Source organism: Heterocephalus glaber, unplaced genomic scaffold (assembly GCF_053883595.1).
Source record: "Heterocephalus glaber isolate CG9 unplaced genomic scaffold, H.glaber_assembly_v1.0 deba00001097, whole genome shotgun sequence".
Taxonomy (NCBI): Eukaryota; Metazoa; Chordata; class Mammalia; order Rodentia; family Bathyergidae; genus Heterocephalus; species Heterocephalus glaber.
Window position 1 is genome coordinate 4,166,758 of NW_028258191.1, and position 23,737 is coordinate 4,190,494.

The 23,737-nt window shown below is 36.7% G+C and overlaps 1 protein-coding gene across 1 annotated transcript in view; it reads right to left on the reverse strand.

The window, feature by feature from the left end:
- Positions 1 to 1,110: 1,110 nt before the first annotated feature.
- Epc2 (enhancer of polycomb 2) overlaps positions 1,111 to 23,737 on the reverse strand; it is a 148,469-nt gene continuing 125,842 nt past the window's right edge. Inside the window, exons 8-14 of the mRNA XM_004869992.4 lie at positions 15,408 to 15,497; positions 14,165 to 14,310; positions 13,739 to 14,073; positions 7,074 to 7,210; positions 5,203 to 5,362; positions 3,992 to 4,325; positions 1,111 to 3,015 (exon numbers count right to left, since the gene is read on the reverse strand). Of these exons, the coding sequence (XP_004870049.1) occupies positions 2,943 to 3,015; positions 3,992 to 4,325; positions 5,203 to 5,362; positions 7,074 to 7,210; positions 13,739 to 14,073; positions 14,165 to 14,310; positions 15,408 to 15,497 (1,275 nt within the window). The 3' untranslated portion in view covers positions 1,111 to 2,942. The remainder of the gene's footprint in view (positions 3,016 to 3,991; positions 4,326 to 5,202; positions 5,363 to 7,073; positions 7,211 to 13,738; positions 14,074 to 14,164; positions 14,311 to 15,407; positions 15,498 to 23,737) is intronic.

Here is a 23,737-nt window from a genome sequence, read left to right on the forward strand (position 1 = left end):
ATTGGTGTGAGACTAAATGAAAAAGTCACTAAGAAATCTATATGCTCCAGGAGGGCTGTTATTATGTGGCTGTGATGAGAAACACTAAGTTTAATACAATATAATATGCAGGAATACTAAGATATCCTCATCTATTGGGTAGTTTGCCAAGTAAGAGGAAAATAAAACACTTGTCACAAGTGTATTGTTAATCAAAATTTGCTGAAAAGTATACCATATTTGAAATAAGCCATAAATACTACGGAAGTGTCTGAAATGTTAGTCCTCCTTACTGTTCTGCCCTCCACTTTGTCCCCTAAACTGTATTAGTGATAAAAAACACTATGCACAGTTGGCAAATACTGTATTCTCTATTTTTAAGCATAGCCAGAATGTTATGTGTATATTTAAAAGCCTGCCCTCTGGGCCGGGGATTTAGCTCAATGGTTTTCGCTGCTTGCTGCACAAGCACAAGGACCTGAGTTCAATCCCCGGTACCAAAAAAAAAAAAAAACAACAACAAAAAACCCATGTCCTCCATTTATTAAAAAAGGAACCATTTGTTAATTACTAAAGGAATACCTTCTATCCCTACCACCCTCCAAAGAAACCACATTCCCCCAATGTTCTAAAAGCCCCAAGTTCTAATACTATTCCCTCAGAAAAATAAGAGATGGTGGTACTGCCCTGTGTATGCTCAGTGCAGAAACAAACTATTCAATTTAATAAAGTGAAGCAAGATACCTATCTCGTCAGTGTTTGAAAAGCACTGGAAAAATGTGTATGCAAATAAGCAAAATGCCATCCATGAAACAGTTAAAACCACCAACAGAAGGAAGGCAGGCAGGCTTATTTTTTTCTATTTTACTTCAAAAGGAACAAATAAATTGGTCATCAGTCTTTGATCAACGTTTAGATTTGCCACAACCTTCAGAAACTGTACAAATAGACAGTTTTTTTGTTTTACTTATTTATAACAAATTTATCACATAAGGCAAATTGCTCCATGCTTTACTTCAGTAAAATGGAGGGGGGGAAGCTTTCTGTGAAATTGGCACTAAAGTTGTTTTAAGTCCTTAATAAGAAGATAACATCCAACTATAAGCAGAATGAACACAGTCATAATACATATCAAATCAAAATGATTTCCTTTATATAATCAGCAATGAGTAACTCCAGAGGTAGTATGGCAGAAACGAGCATGGATCCTATCAGGTCACAACCAATGAGGAAATTAAATTTATTTTTTTCTATGGTTTTGACCACAAATTGCTTTACACATTTAGGATCTGAATAAAAACCACTCTCAGCAGAAATCTTGGCCCACTGATTCAACTGACACGTCCATTTACAGCTTTCAGGACTGCAGATATAAAAAATGTAAAGTATAAAATTATGTTAAGTTTGAAATGGTTTTAATCATATTCATTAAAAATATTTACATTTCCCAGTACTTGACAAAACCCCCTTGGCAATATAATTCTACTCTAAACTCTTTATTTATAAAACGAGGCTCACTTATGAGATTTCAATGACCACTGTACTGCAAATTACTTACATTCTGTAAAATACTTTAAGAACTTTTCATATCAAAGGTAGTTTATATTGGATTATCTGAAACCCAATAGTGCCCACAGATGAGCTTCTTAAATTCTTTTCATTAATGCTTGGAAAGCACTGTGAAAATGAAAAGTGCTGTTAAGTGCTATCATCTCCCTTAAATTTTCACTTACACTGTGTGCACATTGTGAAATAAACACATATGCAGCATGTCCATGTTTTGATATGTATTTTTTATTTCCCTGCAGTTTTCACTTATCAAGAACAAGTAACAGGGAAAGTTGTCTGAACTAGTGCATAAACAAACATTCTGAAACACCACTACACGTATCTAATTTACAAGAACCGTATAAAAAAAGTCACTAAAACACTACACTATGAAGGTGTCCAACGCTTACAGTCAGACTTTTTCCAACCCGTTACTTGCCTTGTAGCCACAGGAAAACTCTCCAAAATTGAAAAGACAATCTTGCCACAACCCTCCCCCCTCCCAACGCCTGGGATGGCTCGATATCTAGACTTCCAATAATTATTGCAATGATATAATGCAATACATACCTGGTAAATATCATTTATGTGGTGTGTTACAGTTTTAAAGCCAGTTAAAATGTAGTCTTCAGATAAAATGTAATCCTTGAAAAATTTTAATATCTGCACAGTTTAGATGTGCTAGACACATAATTTTTCCTAGTCCATTTTTTCTGTGTAATTTTTTTTTATAAACTGGTATTATAAATAGAAATATACATTCAAAATACATGGAAAAGTGAGTTACTACATTAAATTTGCATGTATCGATCCATCCCTTTCCCCCGCACAGTAATAGAAAATACTATTTTGCCTTGAACTTCATATTTGACAGTGAAATGCCACTTAAGTATTTACCAAAAAGTCCATCTAGTCAAATTGTGAAACAAAATGAACCAAGTGAAAACTTTACAGTTCCTTTAGAAAAAAATTACAAGAATTTCATTTCCTAGCTATGAATCTTTAACTTTTTAGACACAAAGTTGGATTTATTTTTACAAGATACAAAATGTAAACATGGCAAAATAAATAGTTAAAACAAGTGATGCAGGATCCCATTTCATGCTCATGATCCCATTAAAGAATTATTTTTAAAAATCCATTCAGTTGCAAATTCAAGTGCAAAAGCATGATGATGAATATCTACTATTCAAGTAACAGAAATAATATTGATGATACAAATAAGCTATTTTACAAGGTAGTGATTTTCCCAATTTTACAAAATATACATCATATATGGATTTAACATCCACTATACTGTCGTCTGTTTAGGTCCATTGTTACACTCTGTGATCCACAGAGTGTCGCCTTTTGCATTCAGCTGGAATATCAATGACTGCACACCATCCACACAGGTCAAAGCCACATGTTTTAGGTTATGTCACTTCCATAGCTACTGTTGTCTCTGCTATTCCATTTAAACCCAATCTTTCTGGTTCATGGTTCTCTCTATAATAAGGCAAAGAGTAAAATAAATATTAATACTCTCCAGAACATATTACCACTTAGTGTTTACAGATGGCATTTAATGTAACTCCAACTAAACATGATTTCACAAGATCCTTCCCCATTTTTATCATTTTTCAGACAGGAATGAGGAAACTTTCTTCAGCTCATTTTTTCAGATAGGAATGAGGAAATTTTCCTCAGGTCAGAAATTCCATTAATTTCTAATTATTTGATTATAATTAGGAAAAGACAACAATTTAACTGTTTCTTTAGCAGAAATTAATGATGTTACTTATGAAATCTGTAACATAGGACAATCCAAGTTTTTTTTTTTTTTTTACAACAAATGGAACATATTCTGCACAAAGAAAATAATCATCAGGAGTACAATTCTGCTTAAATTACCTCCTGCTAGAGCTTAATTCTCTAGGCTTAAGGTCATGGTACTTATTAATCCATGCAATCAATTGTTTCTGCTTTAGTATCCTCCTTGCATTAGTGTCATTGAAAGCAACTCACTCTGAGATACAGTATAGTTAACTCCAGAATTTTCTCAATTTTATTAATATGTATGTAGAACAATTTACTTCCTTTCTTGGCACAATACAAAAGAAAACACTAATTTTGAAAACCAAAACTGCATAGAATTAATAATAAAATTCTAATCTTTCAAACTGTCCAAGCCATAAAGCAGTAATATAAGAATATTTGAAGCTTCTAAAATATACTCAGGAATTTGCCATTTAACATTTTCCTGGTTTTATTTTTAATCAATTCTGGCTGGGATTTAAGCATCCTGCTAGGAACTTCAAACAAATAATCAAAGTCACAGAGCTTTATGCTTAACAGATTTTCAAGATCTGTTCAAAACCAAGTCTGTTAACAGGCACTGCTTGAATAGTAAAAATAAGGTCTGTTTCCTTCCACTGGGTAGCCAGCACAAAGGGAGGGAATGGTACTGGAAACATACACACACCTTGCTATGCTGCTGATGGCACTACTGGGAGTAACCTTTGGCACTCTGTCCATACTGGCAGCAACTGTGGCAAGTTTTAAGGCTGTTGGCGATGGTGCTGAAGTCCGTGTATTGATATGCACATTGACTGGAGAAACAACACTGACGTTATTGAGGTGCACTGCATTTGTCAGGCAGGAATTGTTCATGGGAAGTGTTTGAGGGCTGCTTGTGCACAATGCTGGGATTAAGTGGTTTGTAGTGGTGTGGCCAACTGTCCTTACGAGTTGTACAGCTGAAATCCCTGGGCTGGATGATAAAGCCATATTGGTGGAGTATAATGTTTTAGAGGTTCCTGAAAGAAAAAAATACATTCAGTTAGTGTCATGGGACATTAATAAAACTCTTAAACACAGGAGTTTAATAAAAATAAATGCAGACATTCCTATTCTAATAAAGTATCAAGTTAACTTTTCCACATAACACGCTCTCCAGAGAGCTGCTGATCAGCAAGTACAAGGTTCTCACTGGTTGTAATACCAATACTCTCTTGCTGTTGTATGCATAAAAAGGCTTTGCAGAGTACTCTGCTGCCTTTATTTTGTGGCAACCTTGGGGGAAAGTACAACAGGACAGATGGAACTGATAGCTAAGTTTCTCTTAGAATTTACAGATGAATGAACATTAGTAAGGATTGGGTAATGAGCTTGGGTAATGTAAAACAACCGAAAATCCTAGGGTCTGAGATGTAGTTAAGGATGACAGAAAGTGAAAGTCTTAAGACTAGGGTAGTATGGAGAAGGCAGGGTTTCACACCAACTTTTTAATCTCATAAAGAATTATCAAGAAAGTACGTCTACTAATATGTAAGACTGGGACGGTGAACCTGAGCTCAAACTTATTTAACAGGTAGTTCCGGATTATATTTCAGTTTTAATCAGTGCATGGATTTCCTAAAATGTGAGGCAACTGACAGTCTATGGATGAAACCAGGAAGGGTGGAGTGTTCCACAGGTGGGTATATCCGGTGTATGGGAGAAAACAATGAATTCTAGAAAAATAACTACATCTTTCCAAAGATATTCTGAAGAGAACTGATTGCATTCTTGTACAGATTTCTCCCTTGGATATTAAAAACAAAACCAAACCAAACTCAACGGAATTACAACTTCAACTTCTAGTTGAACACCACCTGTACACTAGTAAGTACAATGTGTAAATTGTAGCCATACCTGAAGGCTGGACAACACCATTTATGTTGTTGTGGCCGGTGTTCTGTTCCTTGGCTAACTCACTGCGACTTGGAACAGGTGCACTGACCACTGCAGATGCAGCAAAGTGGGCGCTGGCTGAGTCAAGTGTTTTAGACATACAGTCAGAGGTGCTTGAGCCCTACAAAACGGACAAAGTCAAATTCTCAGTTTTTTAGATATAATTTAACAAACATTAAGAAATGGGAGCGGGGGGGGGGAAACGACAGGGATTTAGCTCAGTGGTTCCGCCACCTGCCTCACAAGTGCAAAGACCCGAGTTCGATCCCCAGTACAAAAAAAAAAAAAAGAGATGGGGTGAACCCAAGAGGCTGCTGCCTTCCTAATCCAGAACAGGACTTCATACACTATTTTTGGTACATGAGGCGCGAAGTGACTAAAAACTAGTAACAATTATTTCTAAGAAGAATTAGGGTATTAAAAAAACCAAATCTTGGCCCAGGGATTTAGCTCAGTGGTTCCGCTGCCTGCCTCACAAGCGCAAAGTCCTGAGTTTGATCCCTGCTACTCAAAAAAAAAAACACCAAAAAATAAAAAACCCCCAAATCTTTAATGTTCTATTAATTTTCCTAACAGTGTTAATAAATGATTTAAAAAATGTTTGACAAGCTAGATGATGAAGTGAAATAGCTAACAGTCATTTTTGTCATAATGGAAAAACCAGTCTTGCCCTAACCTTTAAGTAGGCTAAAAATACTTTAAACCCAAGAGACCCACAAAAAGCAAACACAGGTAAATTAAATGGCCACTCCTAGATTCTGTATAAAACTGGTTAACTGTTACGCAAGCCAATAGCTCTGGTCTGTTAGCCGGTCCCAGGCCCACTTGGATGTGACAGGAGAGTTAGTTGACAGGATCTAGGGCCACTGACATTTTTATGGTGTTAGACTCAAGATCTTTAAAGACAATCTACTGACCCTTGGAAATGAGCTGAACTGCTATGGGCAGATCCTGGACTAAAAGCTCACATAATGACCAAACTAAGATAACCTGTTACCTCAGAAGTACCTTTAGGATTAGGGGGTAAGAAGACTTAATGCAAGGTTTATTCTTTTTAGGTGGCTTAACTTTGAAATAATTTCTTAGTTTTTTTTTTTTAATGGCTTAAAACAACATAAATTTATTTTTTATACAGTTCTGGAAACTAGGTCACATTGAGTCTTACAGGGCTCTCATATCAAAGTGTTGGCAGAGTTGCTTCCCATGGTTTTATGTGGTATTTTTATTCTTATCCTTAGTGGCTTTATTTAATGGTGTCTATGAACAACTTCCTACAGTGATAATTTTTTTCTATAGAAAATGTGACTCACAGAGGCAAGGGGACTATACTGCTTAGATCTACTGCATAATTCAAAACAATTACCTATCACCCTGTAAAGCATATCTACACAATACTTAAAGACATGGTTTAGGAAGGCATTTAAAATAGTTATATTCTTGAAAAAAATCTGGGGGATGATGGTTGTAACAACACAATTATTTCTATGAATTCTCAATAATCCTTCCAAAAGTAGCAGTTAGTAACTGAAAAATACAATTTTTGGGCCAGGGATTTAGCTCAGTGGTTCTGGCTCCTGCTGCGCAAGCGCAAGGTCCCAAGTTCGATCCCCAGTACCAAAAAAAATTAATATAAAAAATAAAAAAATAACATTTTTGGCCCTAGTACTCTTTTTTAAAAATATTCAGAGACTAGTTAATAAAATTTGGGTTAGATTCTCAAAATCAAGAGTGGCAATTAAAAGTTATTTTCTGTGACTTGATTGAAACTGAACAAAACTACATAATTACAAAAAAAGAGGAAGAAACAGCATACGATTAAAAGACAGGTTTACCTGTGCTTTTGGATGCGTCTGTTGCGAGGAATGCTGAGATTGCTGTTTTTGTTGAAGCTGAGCAAGTTGCTGCCTTTGCATTTGAACTAGCTGCTGTTGATGTGTCTGAAATTGTTCTTCTGTGATGCCCCCTGTTACTGGTGAAGGATTAAATAAGTATGACTTAAAGTATTTTTAATAACATGAGAATATGATATAAACTTACTCCACAATTAAATCACAATATATACCAGGAAAAAAAATCCCAATACAAGTGACCAATCTTTCATCATGTATGGCATTTGCTTATATCCATGATCTCCTTAATATCACATCCTATGTATGTCCTACATGTAGTTTTCATTGTATAACATAGTTCTAACATGAGGACATTCAGACTTAAGTGTCTTTGAAATCACTTTTTTTTTGGTACTGGGGATTGAACTCAGGACCTTGCACTTTCGAGGCAGGGGGCAGAACCACTGAGCTAAATTCCCGGGCCTGGGATCACTCTTGAGTATCTACATTATGATGACCATATATGTAGTTAAGACAAAATTGAATTTATTAATATATATATGATGATGGCTAAGTTACAGCCTTAATAAGAATGCAAGACTAGAGCTGGGGATTTAGCTCAGTGGCCCCATGCTTGCCTCGTAAGTGCAAGGTCCTGAGTTGGATCCCTGATACAAAAAAAAAAAAAAAAAAAGAAAGCAAGCCTACACGATTTTACTGGTTTTCATATGACAATGAAGTGAAAATACTTTCCCTTTGATTATAAATCAGAGTAGAGAACAAAGATGTTCATCTAACATAACTATAAGCCATAGTTAAGCCAACAGATTCAATGGTTAAAATAAATCCAACCTTCTAATATGTGCTAATAATCAGAAAAAGCTTTCTGAAATTAGAGATACAGTGTATCTTCAGATGTAATCAATTTGAGAGCTGGGCATGGTGGCACATTTCTATAATCCCAGCACTTGGGAGGCTAAGGCAGGAGGATCTCTGTGAGTTTGAGGCCAGCCTGAACTATATATACATAGTAAGACTCTCTCAAAACAAAAACAAAAGCAGATGAAATCAATTACGCTGTGATCAAGTATATCAAAAAGTTAAAAAGTTTTAAATAAAACAAGATATCTATTTTCTTAACTGATTAAAATAACAGCTAAGAAAAATTATAGTAGTAATCGTTTTTCTCAAAGAAATGTAAACAACATTTCAATCATGGATATTTAAGTAGATCACTGATAAACTGATTTAGGGGACACAGAGCTATTTCCTTAGAGGGTAGTGCTTTTTTAATTGGCACTGGGATGAACTCAGCCTTGCCCAAGTTTAGGCAACAGCTCCACCACTGAGCTACATTTCCCGGCCCTCTTTCTGTTTTTATTTTAGACAGGGTCTCACTAAGTTGCCCAGGCTGGCATCAGACTTGTAATCCTCCTGTGTCCTTCTCCAAAGCAACTAAGATTACAGGCCTTGCCTTCTGTACCATGCCCAGTAAAGTGTAAACATTTTTAGGGTCATGGCAGTTAAAACCTATCAGAATACATGTACTCTAAGAGTAATTCTACCCCCCCACCCAACTAGAGACCGAAGCCAGGGGCTTGTGGCGCTCTACCCTTGAGAAACATCTCCAGCTCTCTCCTTTTTTCTTTCTTTCTCTCCTATTTCAATCAACAAGTGTTTACTATCTCCTATAGTGCAGCGTTGTATCAAGAGTTATAGTGAAAAACCTTGTTTCCATTTTTTCCTTCTTTTCTCATATTTTTTTCTTTTCCTTCTTTCCTTTCCCATACCCCCCACTTCCCCTTCGGACCTTTACTTTTTGTTTCACATTATCTATCAGATATTTTGGCCCTCATTTTCACTTTGTTTTTTTCAAACCAGAGAAACTATTCTGTATTTACACATGTGTGTCCTATTTTACTTAAGAGTATGGCCTCAATGTGTATCCATTTAGCTATAAATGTAGGGAGGGGTAGAGGGGTGGAAGGGAGGGAAGGAGAATGGGGAAAAAAGAACCAAGATATATCATGTACAGATACAAATTCCCAATGATGAATGTGATCATAATGTACATCTAAAATGTACCAATAAACTTAATAAAAAAAGTTATAGTGAAAACAGGGAAAAATAAACTAAGAAGAGGTCCCTTGCCATAAAATCCTATATAGTATAGCTGGGGAAAAAAGATAAACATACGGAAATACACGCAATGGAGTAATCCTCTGTGATAAAGCAAACTTGCAGGAAAATGGATGCACCTGGAGAGCGTAATGTTGAATGAAATAAATCAGACATACAAGCTTAAATATTTCAGTTTCTCTTATATGAGAAACTCAAATTATAAAGAGCAAAATAAAAGATAGATAATTGGGACTAGGGAGATGGATCCTTCTCAGATGGAAAGGAGACCAGGAGCTGGAGGAGGTAGATAGGGAGGGGAGGGAAAAGGGATGAAGGGATGAAGATGTGTTGTGTACAGGCACCAACTCCACACAAGGCATGTAGCCAGTATAAACTGTAAACATGTACTTATAAAAAAAAAAAGACCAACTAGTATGAGTCAATCTTTACACGCAGTTGAGTGATCTAATCAGTGTGACCCAAATTAAGGATTATATCAGAAATCTAGATCATATTACTCCTCCCAAAAACTTTGTTTAGCAGGATCATACATGAAAAATGTTTTTATGGTAACTGAGATATATTACAGCTTATGCCTAGTGAAAGTCTATTTTCTATCTTCAAAATCAAATGAAAATGCAAAGTATTCATGAATCTCCAGCTGTCTGAAAACCACAAGAGAAGAAAAACAGCTTATTACATACAAAGGCAGAAAGGAAAATCTTAAACATAAATAAAACTATGTCTGGATGTACAGTAAGAATGGACTGTTTCAAAAGACATGGACTTGTAATCTGGTATTAACAATGTCCCTAAATCCAGTACTGTTTGCCCAGGGCTGAGCTTCATGTACTGGTGAAAAGGTGAGATGCATAGTGTTTAACTCTGAGGAATAGACCAAATAAGGAATATAATTTTGTTGGCAATTTCAAAGTGGAAACGAGGGGCTGGGGATTTAGCTCAGTGGTTCTGCCGCCTGCCTGGCAAGGGTAAGTTTGCAAGTTCAATTCCCAGTACCAAAACACAAAACAAAGACAAAAACAAAAAACCTTCAAAATGGTAATGAGAATGAAAAGTTTTTCTCTTTTCAAAATCTTATAAGGCAGTTGATAAAATCTTACTAACTCATAATAAAATACAGGCTGAGTATTCCTAGTTGGAAATGCTCTAACCCAAAACTTCCTGACTGCATAAAACTGTTTTAGATTTTAGAGTGTTCTGAATTTTAGATTAGGGATGTTCAATCGTTAAAATCTACACCAATATTCCAAAATACAAAATACTCTGAAATCTAAAGTAAGTCTGATCATTTCAGATAAGGGACACAACCTGTATGTATCTAAATTAGTGAAATGAACAAATTACAACATTTTTGAATTAAAAAATTACTTTGGGGCTGGTGGCTCACGGCTAACGATGTATTGCTAACTAGAAGCGTTTTAGCTTGCTTTTATGAACAGATGGATCATTTATGTATATATTAAAAAGGGATACCTGATGTCCATATTTGGTCTATCTTTTTGAGACCATTAACTTGCTCAGGAACCCCATCCTTTTTTCCTTACAGAAACTCATAAAACCCCAATCCACTCTCAATCCAAATTATTCAGATTAGTAGTCAGTGTTTCTCAACCTTTTAAAATTTAAGCTAATTTAGACACCAAAAATCTCATCTCTGGTTCCATTTCTGGTTGAGAATCATGGACACAACTTAATTCTACAATGTGGACATCCTTTTAAAACTGCTTTCACTTTTTTTATCTTGCCCCAATCCTAAACTCAGAACTTTATATCCATTCTTGACACCCAGCTCTTTATTATTAAGGTGTTTTGCGTTTGAAACAAGTTGATGTTCTTCATCCAGAATTTTTTAGAGCACTACTTAGTATTACTTCAACTCTCTAGATAAAAACAGAAAATAGTAATCATGACAAAAAAATTGGAACACATACAAAATACCCTTTTAACTCCTTTACCATTGGTAGGGTAAAGGGAAAGTGGCAACAACTGTATAGTTTTAATGCCACAGATGCAATAATGAACTGCCATTCTCAATACTGACCTTACTAGCAGGTAAAGGATAAAAATGGGACTAAAAGCACTCTCTCTACTAATTATTTTTGCTTTCCTAAGTTACTGCAATATTTTCATAAGAGACCTTTTCTTACACTGACTCTGAGTCATTACAAATCATACATTACTGTGGGAGGCTGAGGCAAGGGGATCAAAAGTTTGAGCTCAATCTGGCAACTTAGCAATTTATTGAGACCCTCTTGCAAAATAAAATAAAAAGGGATGGGGATGTAGCCCTGTATGAAGGTCCTGGGGTCATTCCCTAGGGAAAAGAAAAAAAAGGGGGGGCATGCATTAAAATAAACCAGGAAAAGGTCACAGTTATAGTGAAAAAAAATCTAGGTAGGAATGAGATACAGGGCAGGGACCCAGATTTGAGTAGTTATTGTCGACACAAAGCAGAAGTGGAAATGCATGAAGAGAAACCTTTTCAGCTTCTCTTGCCAAAGCCAAAGCCAAGCCAAATTCTTTTCACTAGTTGACGCCCAATTTGGAGGGGGGGGGGCGCTGGCTTGCTAGCTTAAAAGAAAATTTGTCTCAAACTGCAAAATCCTGTAAGTTTAAAGGTAACCATAGGGCCGGGGATTTAGCTCAGTGGTTTCGCCGCCTGCTGCACAAGTGCAAGGACCTAAGTTTGATCCCCCGTACCAAAAAAAAAACAAAAACAAAAACAAATAAAGGTAACCCTAAACATGATTGTTTGGTGAAGGTAGCAATATTTCTCTAGATAGAGAGGAAGTAAGAAGTTTTACAAAGTGTTCTGGGATAACACATTTATTGGTGTACTTATCAGAGGATTTTCCCCTTTATATGTCCAGATATGTGATTCTATACATAAGTAATATACTTGTATTTCTAGACATTATGCATATATAACCCACAATCTGTTTTCCATGAAAGCCCCTAACCTTCCTGACTAACTTCTATATATCTGACTCATTATCCATCTTAGATTCAACCATCTTCCTCAAATGAATCCATGTACCTGTTTTTAGAATACTGTCACCATCCTTGGAATGTTGACTGTTTCAAAGATCCTAAAGGCATTCTGAGTGACCCATGAAAAACATACTGTGGATACTTCCACAGATTTTATACTAATATATAATTTTAAAGTTCTGGACACTCTTTTTTCTTTCTTTGTGGGTACTGGGGTTCAAACTCAGGATCTTGTGCTTGTAAGGCAGGCGCAGCACCACTGAGCCAAATCCCTGGCCCCTGGACACTGTTTCTAAGTTTGAGCCTGAAGAGGTATTCTTGAGTATATATAATATTTTTACAAGTATTTGCTAGTTTTGTATTTTGCTTCATGATAATCTGAAAAAAAATCTAATAGAAACACATTCTGAATGATCATCTCCCAATGGATATGAACAGGTGATTTTTGTGCTTGTATCTGCTTTTGTTTTTCATAATCTTTTAACTTTTATTGCACTGTTTTTCAAAATGGGTTAAGATGATATTATTCTTGGGAGACCTTGAGTTTTTCAAATACTGGTCTAAATCAAGTTTTCATGCTTTAACAAATATTATCTGAAAGTCAAAAATGAATATATTTTCTAGCATTTTTCATCGATTAGGCAGGTGTTCATTACAAGTTTTAACAAATGCTTTACAGAAGTGTTTTTGTTTTTTAAAGGACAGTTCTGGGACAAGATTAGGAGTTGAAAGGAGAGAGGGATCCTATTGCAAATCTTTCAAGGCATAAGGAGGAGTCAGGTGACTCAGAGTTTGTAAAACCACTCAGCTACTCTAAAAACAAGCTTTTAATCCAGGAAAGGGACATTACTTCTTCAGGACTATAAACATCCTGTAAACATAACTCTTGCAGCTATAGGTAAACTGACAGATGTAAAAGTATGGAGTAGGGGAGGTAAAGGGACAGGGAATATGGAACAAATGGATGTGATAATGAAACCAGATTAAAGATTTAAACTTCTGACACCCAAGCTAAATAGTTAAAATTAACAGTTATTTCCTTTAGCAGTCAGACTGTAAACTCTTTTAATCCCCTTAGGTCTGAATTTTTTTCTCACCTTCAGAAGCAGCGTTAATCCAAAAACTAAATCTTTGGATCCTAGTTATAAAAGTTTTACCCACCCTAAAACTTTATTATGTTTGCAAACATTTCACTTCACTACAAGAAAGAATGGCTAGGCCTGGATGTAGTTCAGTGGCTAAATATGTACAAAAAACTAGGTTCAATCCTCAGTACTGCCCTCACCCCAACCCCGGAATGAGAAGAAAAACTGATTAAATTAAAAATCAAAAATTTCTTTCAGGAAACTGCTACAGAATATGTCTCTGTAACTATCAATGCTTTTACAAACTGGTAGTATTAATGCACCAGGAGCTGTCAAAAAGGCTGTTGATACTTTATATTAAGACAGTTCACAAAAGAACCCCCCCCCATATATATGACAATTAAGGAGAAAAGAACAGCAGGATATATTCTTAACACAATAAAAGCTTACCTGATATGCCATTCTTGCTGGTGTTCAATAAAGCTACAGATGCTGCAGAAACTCTTTTATTGTTCACAGTCTGCCCTGGTTTTCTTGAGGTACATTCTTCACTATCATTGTCTTGTAAATTTAGTAGCCTTGGCTGGAAACACTGTAGTCGACATGATCTGATATTGCTTAATATTTCAGAAAGGGACAGTCTATTTTCACAAGGTTTACTGGAAGCATTGGTCCGTGAGATATTAGAAGAAAAGTCTATAATTTGGGAAGGGCTTTTCAGCATTTCAGGATCTATCTGTTTTAGAACTGGGTCATGTTCTGTGGATATTCGGTCCATTATGACCCTGAAGCAACATAAAACCAATTATTAATTGGAAGAGCTTAAGAGCTTCTCTATTTTTTCTTCTAGCTTATAAACAAAAACAAATAGCTTACCTTCCACCTCTGCCAATTCGCCTCCTTGAAAATCCTATACATCTTCTTGGGACTGTAAGTGTTGTAAGGCAATGCCTATACCTCAACTTATCCAAATCTGCCAAATCTGAATTTTCACATGTGTGGTTAGCTTGGTCCAAAAGAGGCTGCAAAGACACACACACAAAAATAACATAGAGCAAATCTGAAATGAAGAAAAGTTAAATCATGATAAAAATAAAGTAACTACAGTATTGGCAGATTAAAAGTCTACATGAAAAACTGTAAAATTGGGGCTTAAATATTTACCAGGTAAAAATTTGTAAAACTGCATCAAAAATTTACACAAACTACCCAAACTGAATTTAGTTCATAAATACACTTAGCACTGTTATATTTTCCCACTTAAATTTTATAGTATATAACAATAACATTTATCATGAGGAGTTGGTACAGGTACATAATATATTGTTATTCTCTTTTTTTGTACCCTATTCCTACCCTCCCTCCCTGATTCTTCCAACTCCTGGTTCCTTCCCAATTGCAAGAGCTCTATTTTCATTTTTTCCTCTTCAATTCTTTTTTTGTTCCATCCCCTTTTCCTTTCTCATCTCTTGTTCCCCCATCCAATTGAAAAAGATCTCTCTACTTCCTATTTGTCTTTTATTTTGCCCCTCTCCCCCATATCTATAAATAGAGCTCTTAAGTCAGTAATTTATGGGCTTTCTACTGTGGCAAAACAGAATGAATTTTTTTTTTTGGACTACAAATTGTGCTTCAAACGTGCGGGTCAAGCTGAAACCTTCTCTTTACTATTGAGAAACACACAGCCCATTTCTTTGCTTTTCTATTACCTTTTATCATTCTATTTTCGTGTCTTACTACTTTTGTCCTCCCTCAACAACATAAATTCCCATCTCTCTTACATTAAGTATAGTACACATACCCTGAAAAAGTCACCAACGTAAAATTTCCATAAATACTCAGGAGTCATCACAAGTTCCAGAGCCAATTTAGAGATTCTGGGGCTAATTTTCAGAACAGCTAAAGCTATAATTTGAGCCAAAAATTAAATTATATTTCTAAAGCATGAGGAATTATCAAATTCCAAGTAAGAAATTCTGATATCCTTTGAAAAGATTCAGTATCTTTCAGCATCTTTTACTGGTATCCCCATAGGGGATGTTAAAGCACGTTCTATTTTTAGATTAAGGTTGACATGAGTTATCTGTTAATGCCAGTCCACAAAAAATAAAGTTCTTACAGCATAATACTGGCATCCTGCCCGCCTTCTGAAAGCACAGGGACCATCAGGATCATTTTCTTCTTCAGGTTCTGATACTGGGGATGGCACCTGGACAAAAGAATCATTCTGTTTAGGAGTTATCAAAAGTCAGTATGTAGGGCCGGGGATTTAGCTCAGTGGTTTCACTGCCTGCTGCACAAGTGCAAGGACCTGAGTTCGATCCCCAGTACCAAAAAAAAAAAAAAAAAAAAAAAGACCTAAAATTAAAATCTAATCACAAATATCAAATCACTCCTTTACTACATCTAGTAGGCAGTAAATTCCTCCATTTAACGAATAGCAAATATCTTCTATGGTAAAAAATCCTTACTTCTAATGGTTTAGTTCTTGTAGGTAAGTACATGTGGTATCGCATAACTGCTTCTGTACATGAAGTGTTACAGATGTAAAAAGAATGTGGCTTTTATATACTCCACTGTATAAATAATGTATGTGAACATAAAATATTTGATGATGGCGCCGCCTTCTGTCCTGCTGCTCCCGGTCCAGAGGAAGGGGCTTCTGGGCCACCATCCATCCCACCACTCCCAGCTCCCAGCCCAGAGGAAAGGGCTTTTGGGCCGCCATCTGTCCTGCCGCTCCTAGCCCAAAGGAAGGGGGGTCTGGGCTGCCATCTGACCGGCTGCTCCCGGCCCAAAGGAAGGGGCGTCTGGGCTGCCATCCATCCTGCCGCTCCCGGCCCAGAGGTAGGGGCTTCTGAGCCACCATCCCCACTGCTCCTGGTCCAGAGGAGGGGGCTGCTTGGCCACCATCCCTCCCAATGCTCCCAGCCCAGGGGAAAGGGCTTTTGGGCTGCTGTCTGACCTGCCATTTCCGGCCCAGAGGAAAGGGCTTTTGGGCTGCCCTCGGTCCCGTCCATCCGAGCCCAGAGGAAGGGGCTTCCGGGCCAACATCCCTGCCGCCACTCCTAGCCCCTGTCCCACCTCTCCCAGCTTAGAAGAAGTGAGCGCTGTGGACGTCAAGAGGAGCCCCCCTACCCCCCAAGTCGAAATGAGAAAACACGTAAATAAGTCTCAAAACCAGACTTCCAGATCACCTACAGCAACCCCAAAGGGAAATGAGATGGAACACTCTGATACTCAACCACCTGGACTCACTCAACTGGCAAGGAAAGGGGATCTGGAAAAAATGAAATCAGAAATAATTTCTCAGATAATAGGAGAAATTGTGCTCCTAGTGCAAGACATGATTAATAAATCTAGAGAGGAGCTGAGTAACATGATGGAATCCCAACATAAGAAACAAATGGAATCCATAAAACAGATGTAAATAGATTTCCAGGAGATGAAAAACTCCATTGAAAGTCTACAGAGCAGAATGAGCCAATGTGAGGACAGAATTCCAGATATAGAAGATAAGATTGCAATTAATGACCAGGAAAAGAAAAATTGCTTCAAAATTATAAGGGAATATGAGAAATCAATCCAGCAGCTGCTAGATGATGCAAAGAAGAATAACATAAGACTGATCGGAGTCAATGAAGAAACAGGAGAGAGTGGACATGACATAAAAAATCTCTTCACAGAAGTAATGGCAGAAAACTTCCCAAGCAGGGGAAAAGAGCTTGACATACAGATAAGTGAGGCATATAGGACTCCAACTAGCCTTGATCAAAAAAAAAATCTACACATAGGCATATAATTGTTAAGATTCCAGAAACTCAACAGAAGAACAAAGTTCTCCAAGCAGTTAGAGAAAAGAAACAAATCACATACAAAGGAAAGCCCATGAGAATCACAGCAGACTTCTCAACACAAACCCTCAAGGCAAGAAGAGCTTGGAGTGACATATTCCAAGCCCTAAAAGCAAACAGCCTCCAACCCAGATTGATGTACCCTGCAAAACTATCTTTCAAAATGGATGGAGAAGTAAGATACTTTCATGACAAAGAGCACCTTAAGAACTTCGTGAATACCAAACCAGCGCTCCAAAGAATTTTACACAATATCCTAGGAACAGACATTGAGGATCACAACCCCAAGAAGCAAAGCAGAATGAACCCATCTGGCACGACAAGAAATTAAATGTAAAGGGGAAGAACTCAACAAAAAGAAAGTCACGGCAATGACAAGTCAATATGTTTCAGTTATAATCATCAACATAAATGGTCTCAATTCAATCAAAAGAAATAGACTGGCAGAATGGGTCAAGAAGCAAAATCCAACAATATGCTGCATACAAGAAACACACTTAATTCAAAAGGAAACTCACAGACTGAAAGTTAAACGGTGGAAAACAATACTCCATGTGATGGGAACTCCAAAAAAAGCAAGAGTAGCTATCCTCTGCAGATCAAGTAGATTTCAAACCAACACTGATTAAGAGAGACAAAGGAGGACACTACATCCTTGTAAAGGGAAGAATCCCAGAGGAAGAGATGACAATCATAAATATCTATGCACCAAACACTAGTGCACGCAACTATATAAAACAAATACTAACGGACATGAAAACTCATATATGCACTAATGCAATTGTAGTGGGGGACCTCAACACCCCACTGGAACAAACAGATAGATCAACTAGACAAAAAATAAGCAATGAAATACTAGAACTCAATCAAATTCTTGAACAAATGAACTTAACAGATGTTTACAGAGTCTTCCACCCCACAAAATCAGAATACACATTCTTTTCAGCTGCACATGGGTCATTCTCATTTAGAGGAACTGCTGCCACTACTGTTTAAACTCTTCAGTGAAATTGAAAGGGAAGCAATACTCCCAAATTCATTCCTGGAAGCAAGCATCTCCTTGATCCCCAAAGCAGGGAAAGACCCAACTGAAAAGGAGAACCATAGGCCAATCTCACTAATGAACATAGATGCAAAAATCCTTAATAAGATACTGGCAAACAGAATGCAGAAGATCATCAAGAAGATCATACACCCTGATCAAGTGGGATTCATCCCAGGGATGCAGGGATGGTTCAATGTACGCAAATCAATCAATGTAATACACTATATCAATAGAGCCAAGAACAAAAACCATACAATTATTGCCATAGACACAGAAAAAGCATTTGACAAAATCCAACATGCGTTTATGATAAAAACCCTACAGAAAATTGGAATAGATGGTCTCTACCTCAAACTGATAGAAGCCATCTATGAAAAACCAACAGCCAATATCATACTAAATGGTCAAAAACTGAAATCCTTCATACTAAAATCAGGAACAAGACAAGGATGTCCACTATCACCACTCTTGTTCAATATAGTTCTGGAAACATTAGCCATGGCAATTACACAAGAGAAAGAAATAAAAGGAATAAAGATGGGAAATGAAGAAGTCAAATTGTCATTATTTGCAGATGACATGATACTCTATATAGAAGACCCCAAGAACTCCACCAAAAGTCTTCTAGACTTAATAACCAAATTCAGTCAAGTAGCTGTTTCCAACGTCAACACACAAAAATCAATAGCTTTCCTCTACACAAGTGACAGACTCACTGAGAAATAGGGCAAATAATTCCTTTCACAATAGCATCCAAAAAACTGAAATCCCTAGGAATCAACCTAATGAAAGAAATCAAAGACCTCTTCTCTGAAAACTGTAGCACTCTGAACAAAGAGAGATTGAAGATGATATCAGAAAATGGACAGACATCCCCTGCTCCTGGGTAGGAAGGATTAATATAGTGAAAATGGCCATACTCCCAAAACTGCTATACAGATTCAATGCAATTCCAATTGAGATCCCAGCAGCATACTTCACAGACTTTGAGAAAACAATCCAAAAATTCATTTGGAACAAGAAGAGACCCAGAATAGCAAAGGCAATTCTAGGTAACAGAGGCATGGCAGGGGGCATCACAATCCCCAACCTGCAACTCTACTACAAAGCTACTGTGATAAAAACAGCATGGTACTGGCAAAGAAACAGACCTGAGGACCAGTGGAACAGATTAGAAGATGCAGAAACAACGCCAGACACACTCAGCCATCTCATCTTTGATAAAGGAGCCAAACACCCTCACTGGAGGAAAGATAGACTCTTTTATAAATGGTGCTGGAAAAATTGGGTTTTAACTTGCCAAAGATTAAAACTAGACCTATATCTCTCACCATGCACTAAACTAAAATCAAAATGGATTAAAGATCTAAATATTAAAATAGAAACTCTGAACCAGCTGGAAGAGAGGTTAGGTAGAACTCTTGAAGACATTGGTGTAGGAAAAGATTTTATGAACAAAACCTCAGTTGCCCGTGAACTAGCACAATCAACAAGTGGGATCTCTTCTTATTAAAAGGCTTCTGCACAGCAAGAGAAACCACCAGCAGTGTGAAGAGACAACCCACGATGTGGGAATAAATCTTCACCTGCTCTTCCTCAGACAAAGGTCTACTATCTCGAATTTATAAAGAACTTAAAAAGATCAGACCTCCCAAATTTAAAGACCCAATCCAAAAACGGGCATCTGAAATGAACAGACATTTCTCACACAAAGAAGTAGAAATAGAAAATAAATACATGAAAAAATGTTCAGCATCATTGGTCATTCGAGAGATGCAAATGAAAACAATGCTGAGATTCCACCTCACTCCAGAAAGAATGGCTGCTATCATGAAATCAACCAATAACAAATGCTGGTGGGGCTGTGGGGAAAGAGGAACCCTGCTCCAGTGCTGGTGGGAGTGTAGTCTGGTGCAAGCACTGTGGAAATCAGCATGGAGATACCTCAAAGAACTAGGACTGGAAGTCCCATTTGACCCCGCTATTCCACTGCTGGGGATCTTCCCCAAAGAATTAAAAGAATCATACCACAGTGATATATGTGCACCCATGTTCATAGCAGCACAGTTTGTGACAGCTAAAACTTGGAAACAGCCCAAATGCCCATCAACTGGAGACTGGATAAAGAAAATGTGGGGTTTTTTCTAAAATGGAGTACTACTCAACCATAAAAAATGAGAAATTAGAGACATTTATAGCTAAATGTATGCACATTGAGGTGATACCCTTAAGTGAAATAAATAGGACACACGTGTATAAATACCGAATAGTTTCTCTAGTGTGAGAAACTGGAAGTGTACATAAGGACTAAAATGCATAATAGGTAATGTGAAATAGGAAGAAAAGGGGCAAAGCGGAAGGAAGGGGGAGAGGGAGGGGAATGGAAAGAAAGGAATGGAATTAATATGAGAAAATGGAAAAATAGGAACAAAATCTTTGTAAATAGGGAGGAATGGAGAGGTTGAAGGGAGGGCTGGTTAAGGGTAAAAAATAAGAACCAAGAGAGATTATGTAAAGGTGCAAATTTCCAATGATGAATGTCATTATATTGTATACCTAAAATGTACCAATGATTAGAATGAATAATTGATAATGTAAAATAGGAAGAAAAGGTCCAAAGGGGTAGGGGCAGTGGGAGGGGCAGGGGAAAGGAAAGAAGGGAAAGGAAAAAATGATGAGAAATGGAAAAAATGGAAATAAAGTCTTTGTAAATAGGGAAGGGTGGAGGGCGTGAAGGGAGGGCTAGGAATGGGGAAAAATAAGAACCAAGATGCATCATGTAAAGGTACAATTCCCAATGAGAAATGTAATTGTGTTGTATACCTACAATGGACCAATAAAAGAATTTAAGAAAGAAAAAATAGTTGATGATGGCAATGAAGCTTCACTCATTGGTACATGTGTTTTTATCCAATAACTCTTCTCCCTAAAAAAGCCAAAGTTTTTAAAAAGACTGATAGGCAAAAAAGAACAAAAGCCATAAACCCAATAGATTTTACTCAAAAGATTGTTTTGTATCTCCCACGTTTTTTAAAGAAACCATTCTTTAAACTTAGCAGATCAGAAGCAGAAAATTAGAAAAGCACTGTTAAAGTAGATTAGTTGCAGACAAAAATGATAAACCAACAAAATGAAAAACCGATAAATGTATAACAAAACAAAGAACAAAAAATAAAAATCTGTCATATAACTGTCACATTAAAAATATTCTGCCCAGGCCATGTGCTATAAAGCCAAATATTCCTGTATAATCTGAAGGGGGATCCTTAGGATAGCACTGATGACTGTAACACATTTTATAAATGTCACAACAACAGATAAAATGATATACACATGTACTGTGACATGTCACAGAAATAATATGTTTTAGCTAAACTTTCACCCATAATGGTTAAAACCAAACAAAAAAGTTGCGGTACTTAAGTTTCAGTTGTCTTGCAATTTCATTTTGTAGTACATTTCTTTTTCTGATAAATGTTGGCCGAACCATATTTACTTGCACATTTTTGAACCTCACAAATCCCTCTCTTCCTATTTTAAGAGGAAAAATACTTTCTCCACAGTATTTCCAAACTGTGGTAATTACCACTGAGCAGGGTCATCCAGGGGAGAAAGGCATTTGTTTGAGGTTCCAATATACCTCCAACAAGCCTATGGGGGAGACAGAGAAACAGGGAGCTGGGGCTGATTCTTCTTCATGGGGAACCAAGCCCCAAACCTGAAATTTGAAAGGAAATCCCAAACGTGAATTTTACACTTTGGTTCCTTTGCAAATCATCTACGTCTTCTAAAACATGCACAGAAAGTGTCAAAATCTAAGTCTTAGAAATTCTTTGCCCCTAAAGTCTATTATCTCTTCCTCCTAACTACCATTCCCCAGGACAGGATTCCACAACACAGTGGCAAGGCTGTAACACAGGAGAGAGAAAGATGATTTTAAGAGAGCCAGAAGCATCAAGAGGAGGCAGTTCTGTTAAAAACTGTCTTTATTCTCTTGTTCCTTATTTATTGGACAAAGAAGCTATATATGATTACCTAAACAATCTCTTGAGAAATAAAATTCTGAATGTAGAACAGCTACATTCTAAATGGCTTCCTCAGTGAATAATGCCCAACCATAGGTAAATACTTTTTAGCAATGTGAGGATACCATTAAAAACTAATGAGAGTTAAAATCTAGCATAGGGACTTAGAAAAATATGTAAGTTTCAAAACTGTAATTTTCATGTGGGGCTGGGGGCTAGAGACTGTATGAGTAAACATACAAATTTAAAGTTGAAATTAAGATCTCTTAATACATGGCAAATATATGATCTGTTATGCTGTGTGAGACCTCCTCTCAGGCTGGATGGACTGACTCCAAAAGGAAAAGGCTAGCTATTACAGATCATGGTATGTGGCATCGTTCTTAAAGGGGTAAGAATGTATAATAAAATTTTCTAGGCTCTCATTAATACTATCAATATAAAGTCGTTCTACATATACTTATCTAACCATGTATTTTCTTACTTAAATTTTTGAATCAGTTTTTTTTTTTTTTTTTGGCACGGGGATCGAACTTGGAACCTTGTGATTGTGAGGCAGGGACCGGAACCACTGAGCTAAATTCCCGGCCCAAAAATCTTCTGAATCAGTTCATTTATTTATTTTTTCTTAAATTTTTAAGTTATTTCCCAGAATGTATAATATAGATAGAGGCCACTTGGCTGATGCTGCTGGCATCATTCCTTTTACACTCTCTTCCTCTTCTGTGTTTTGTGCTCCAGCAACGTCAAACCGTGAGCAGTTCTAAGTAACTGTTTTCGCTACATACAGCATTTTTCTATATTCTCTTATCTGAAAAATCACTATTTGTTAAGGGCACTATATCCTTCATTTCTTCAAAAAGTCACATGATTACTGCTCCATGTTTATTCAAAGACTTGTCTGAGTTTAACTGGATGATCCCTCTGACAAAAAGTAATGATTGGTTTTCTTAAATAGTTCTATAAAATTAAACATATTTGTTACTATGCACATGAATGCTAAAATGTTATCTGGGGCAGAAAAACTAAGAGTAAAAATAAGATAATCTAACCACATTTTCTACAAACTCTAAACGCTTGCAGCAATAAAGTGTTTTATAAAGTCTTGTTTGCAAACATATTTTTAATGCTGAATTTTAAAAAATTGCCTTTAAAGTGAATAAGTAAAAATATTAAAATATATGATAAACCTGGTATAAATTCAAGGTATTTGTACCTGTATTCTTTTAAAGTTTTTATATAACATAGAAAAAAAGAAAAATAGAAATAGAGGATAATGCTAGACCAGGTGCTAAACAATATTACATTTTTACAAATAGATCCTTTCATATGTAAAATAAAAATCTTGCTTTAAGTACTTATAAAAGTAAAATTTAAAATGTTAGGTATTTATTTTCTGAGACAAGGTCTCATAATCCAAGCTGGCTTTGAACTCAATACATAGCTCAGTCTGGGCTTTCTTAACTCATGATCCCCCTGCTTCACCCTCCTGAATATTGCTGGGGATACAGGCATGCACCACCAC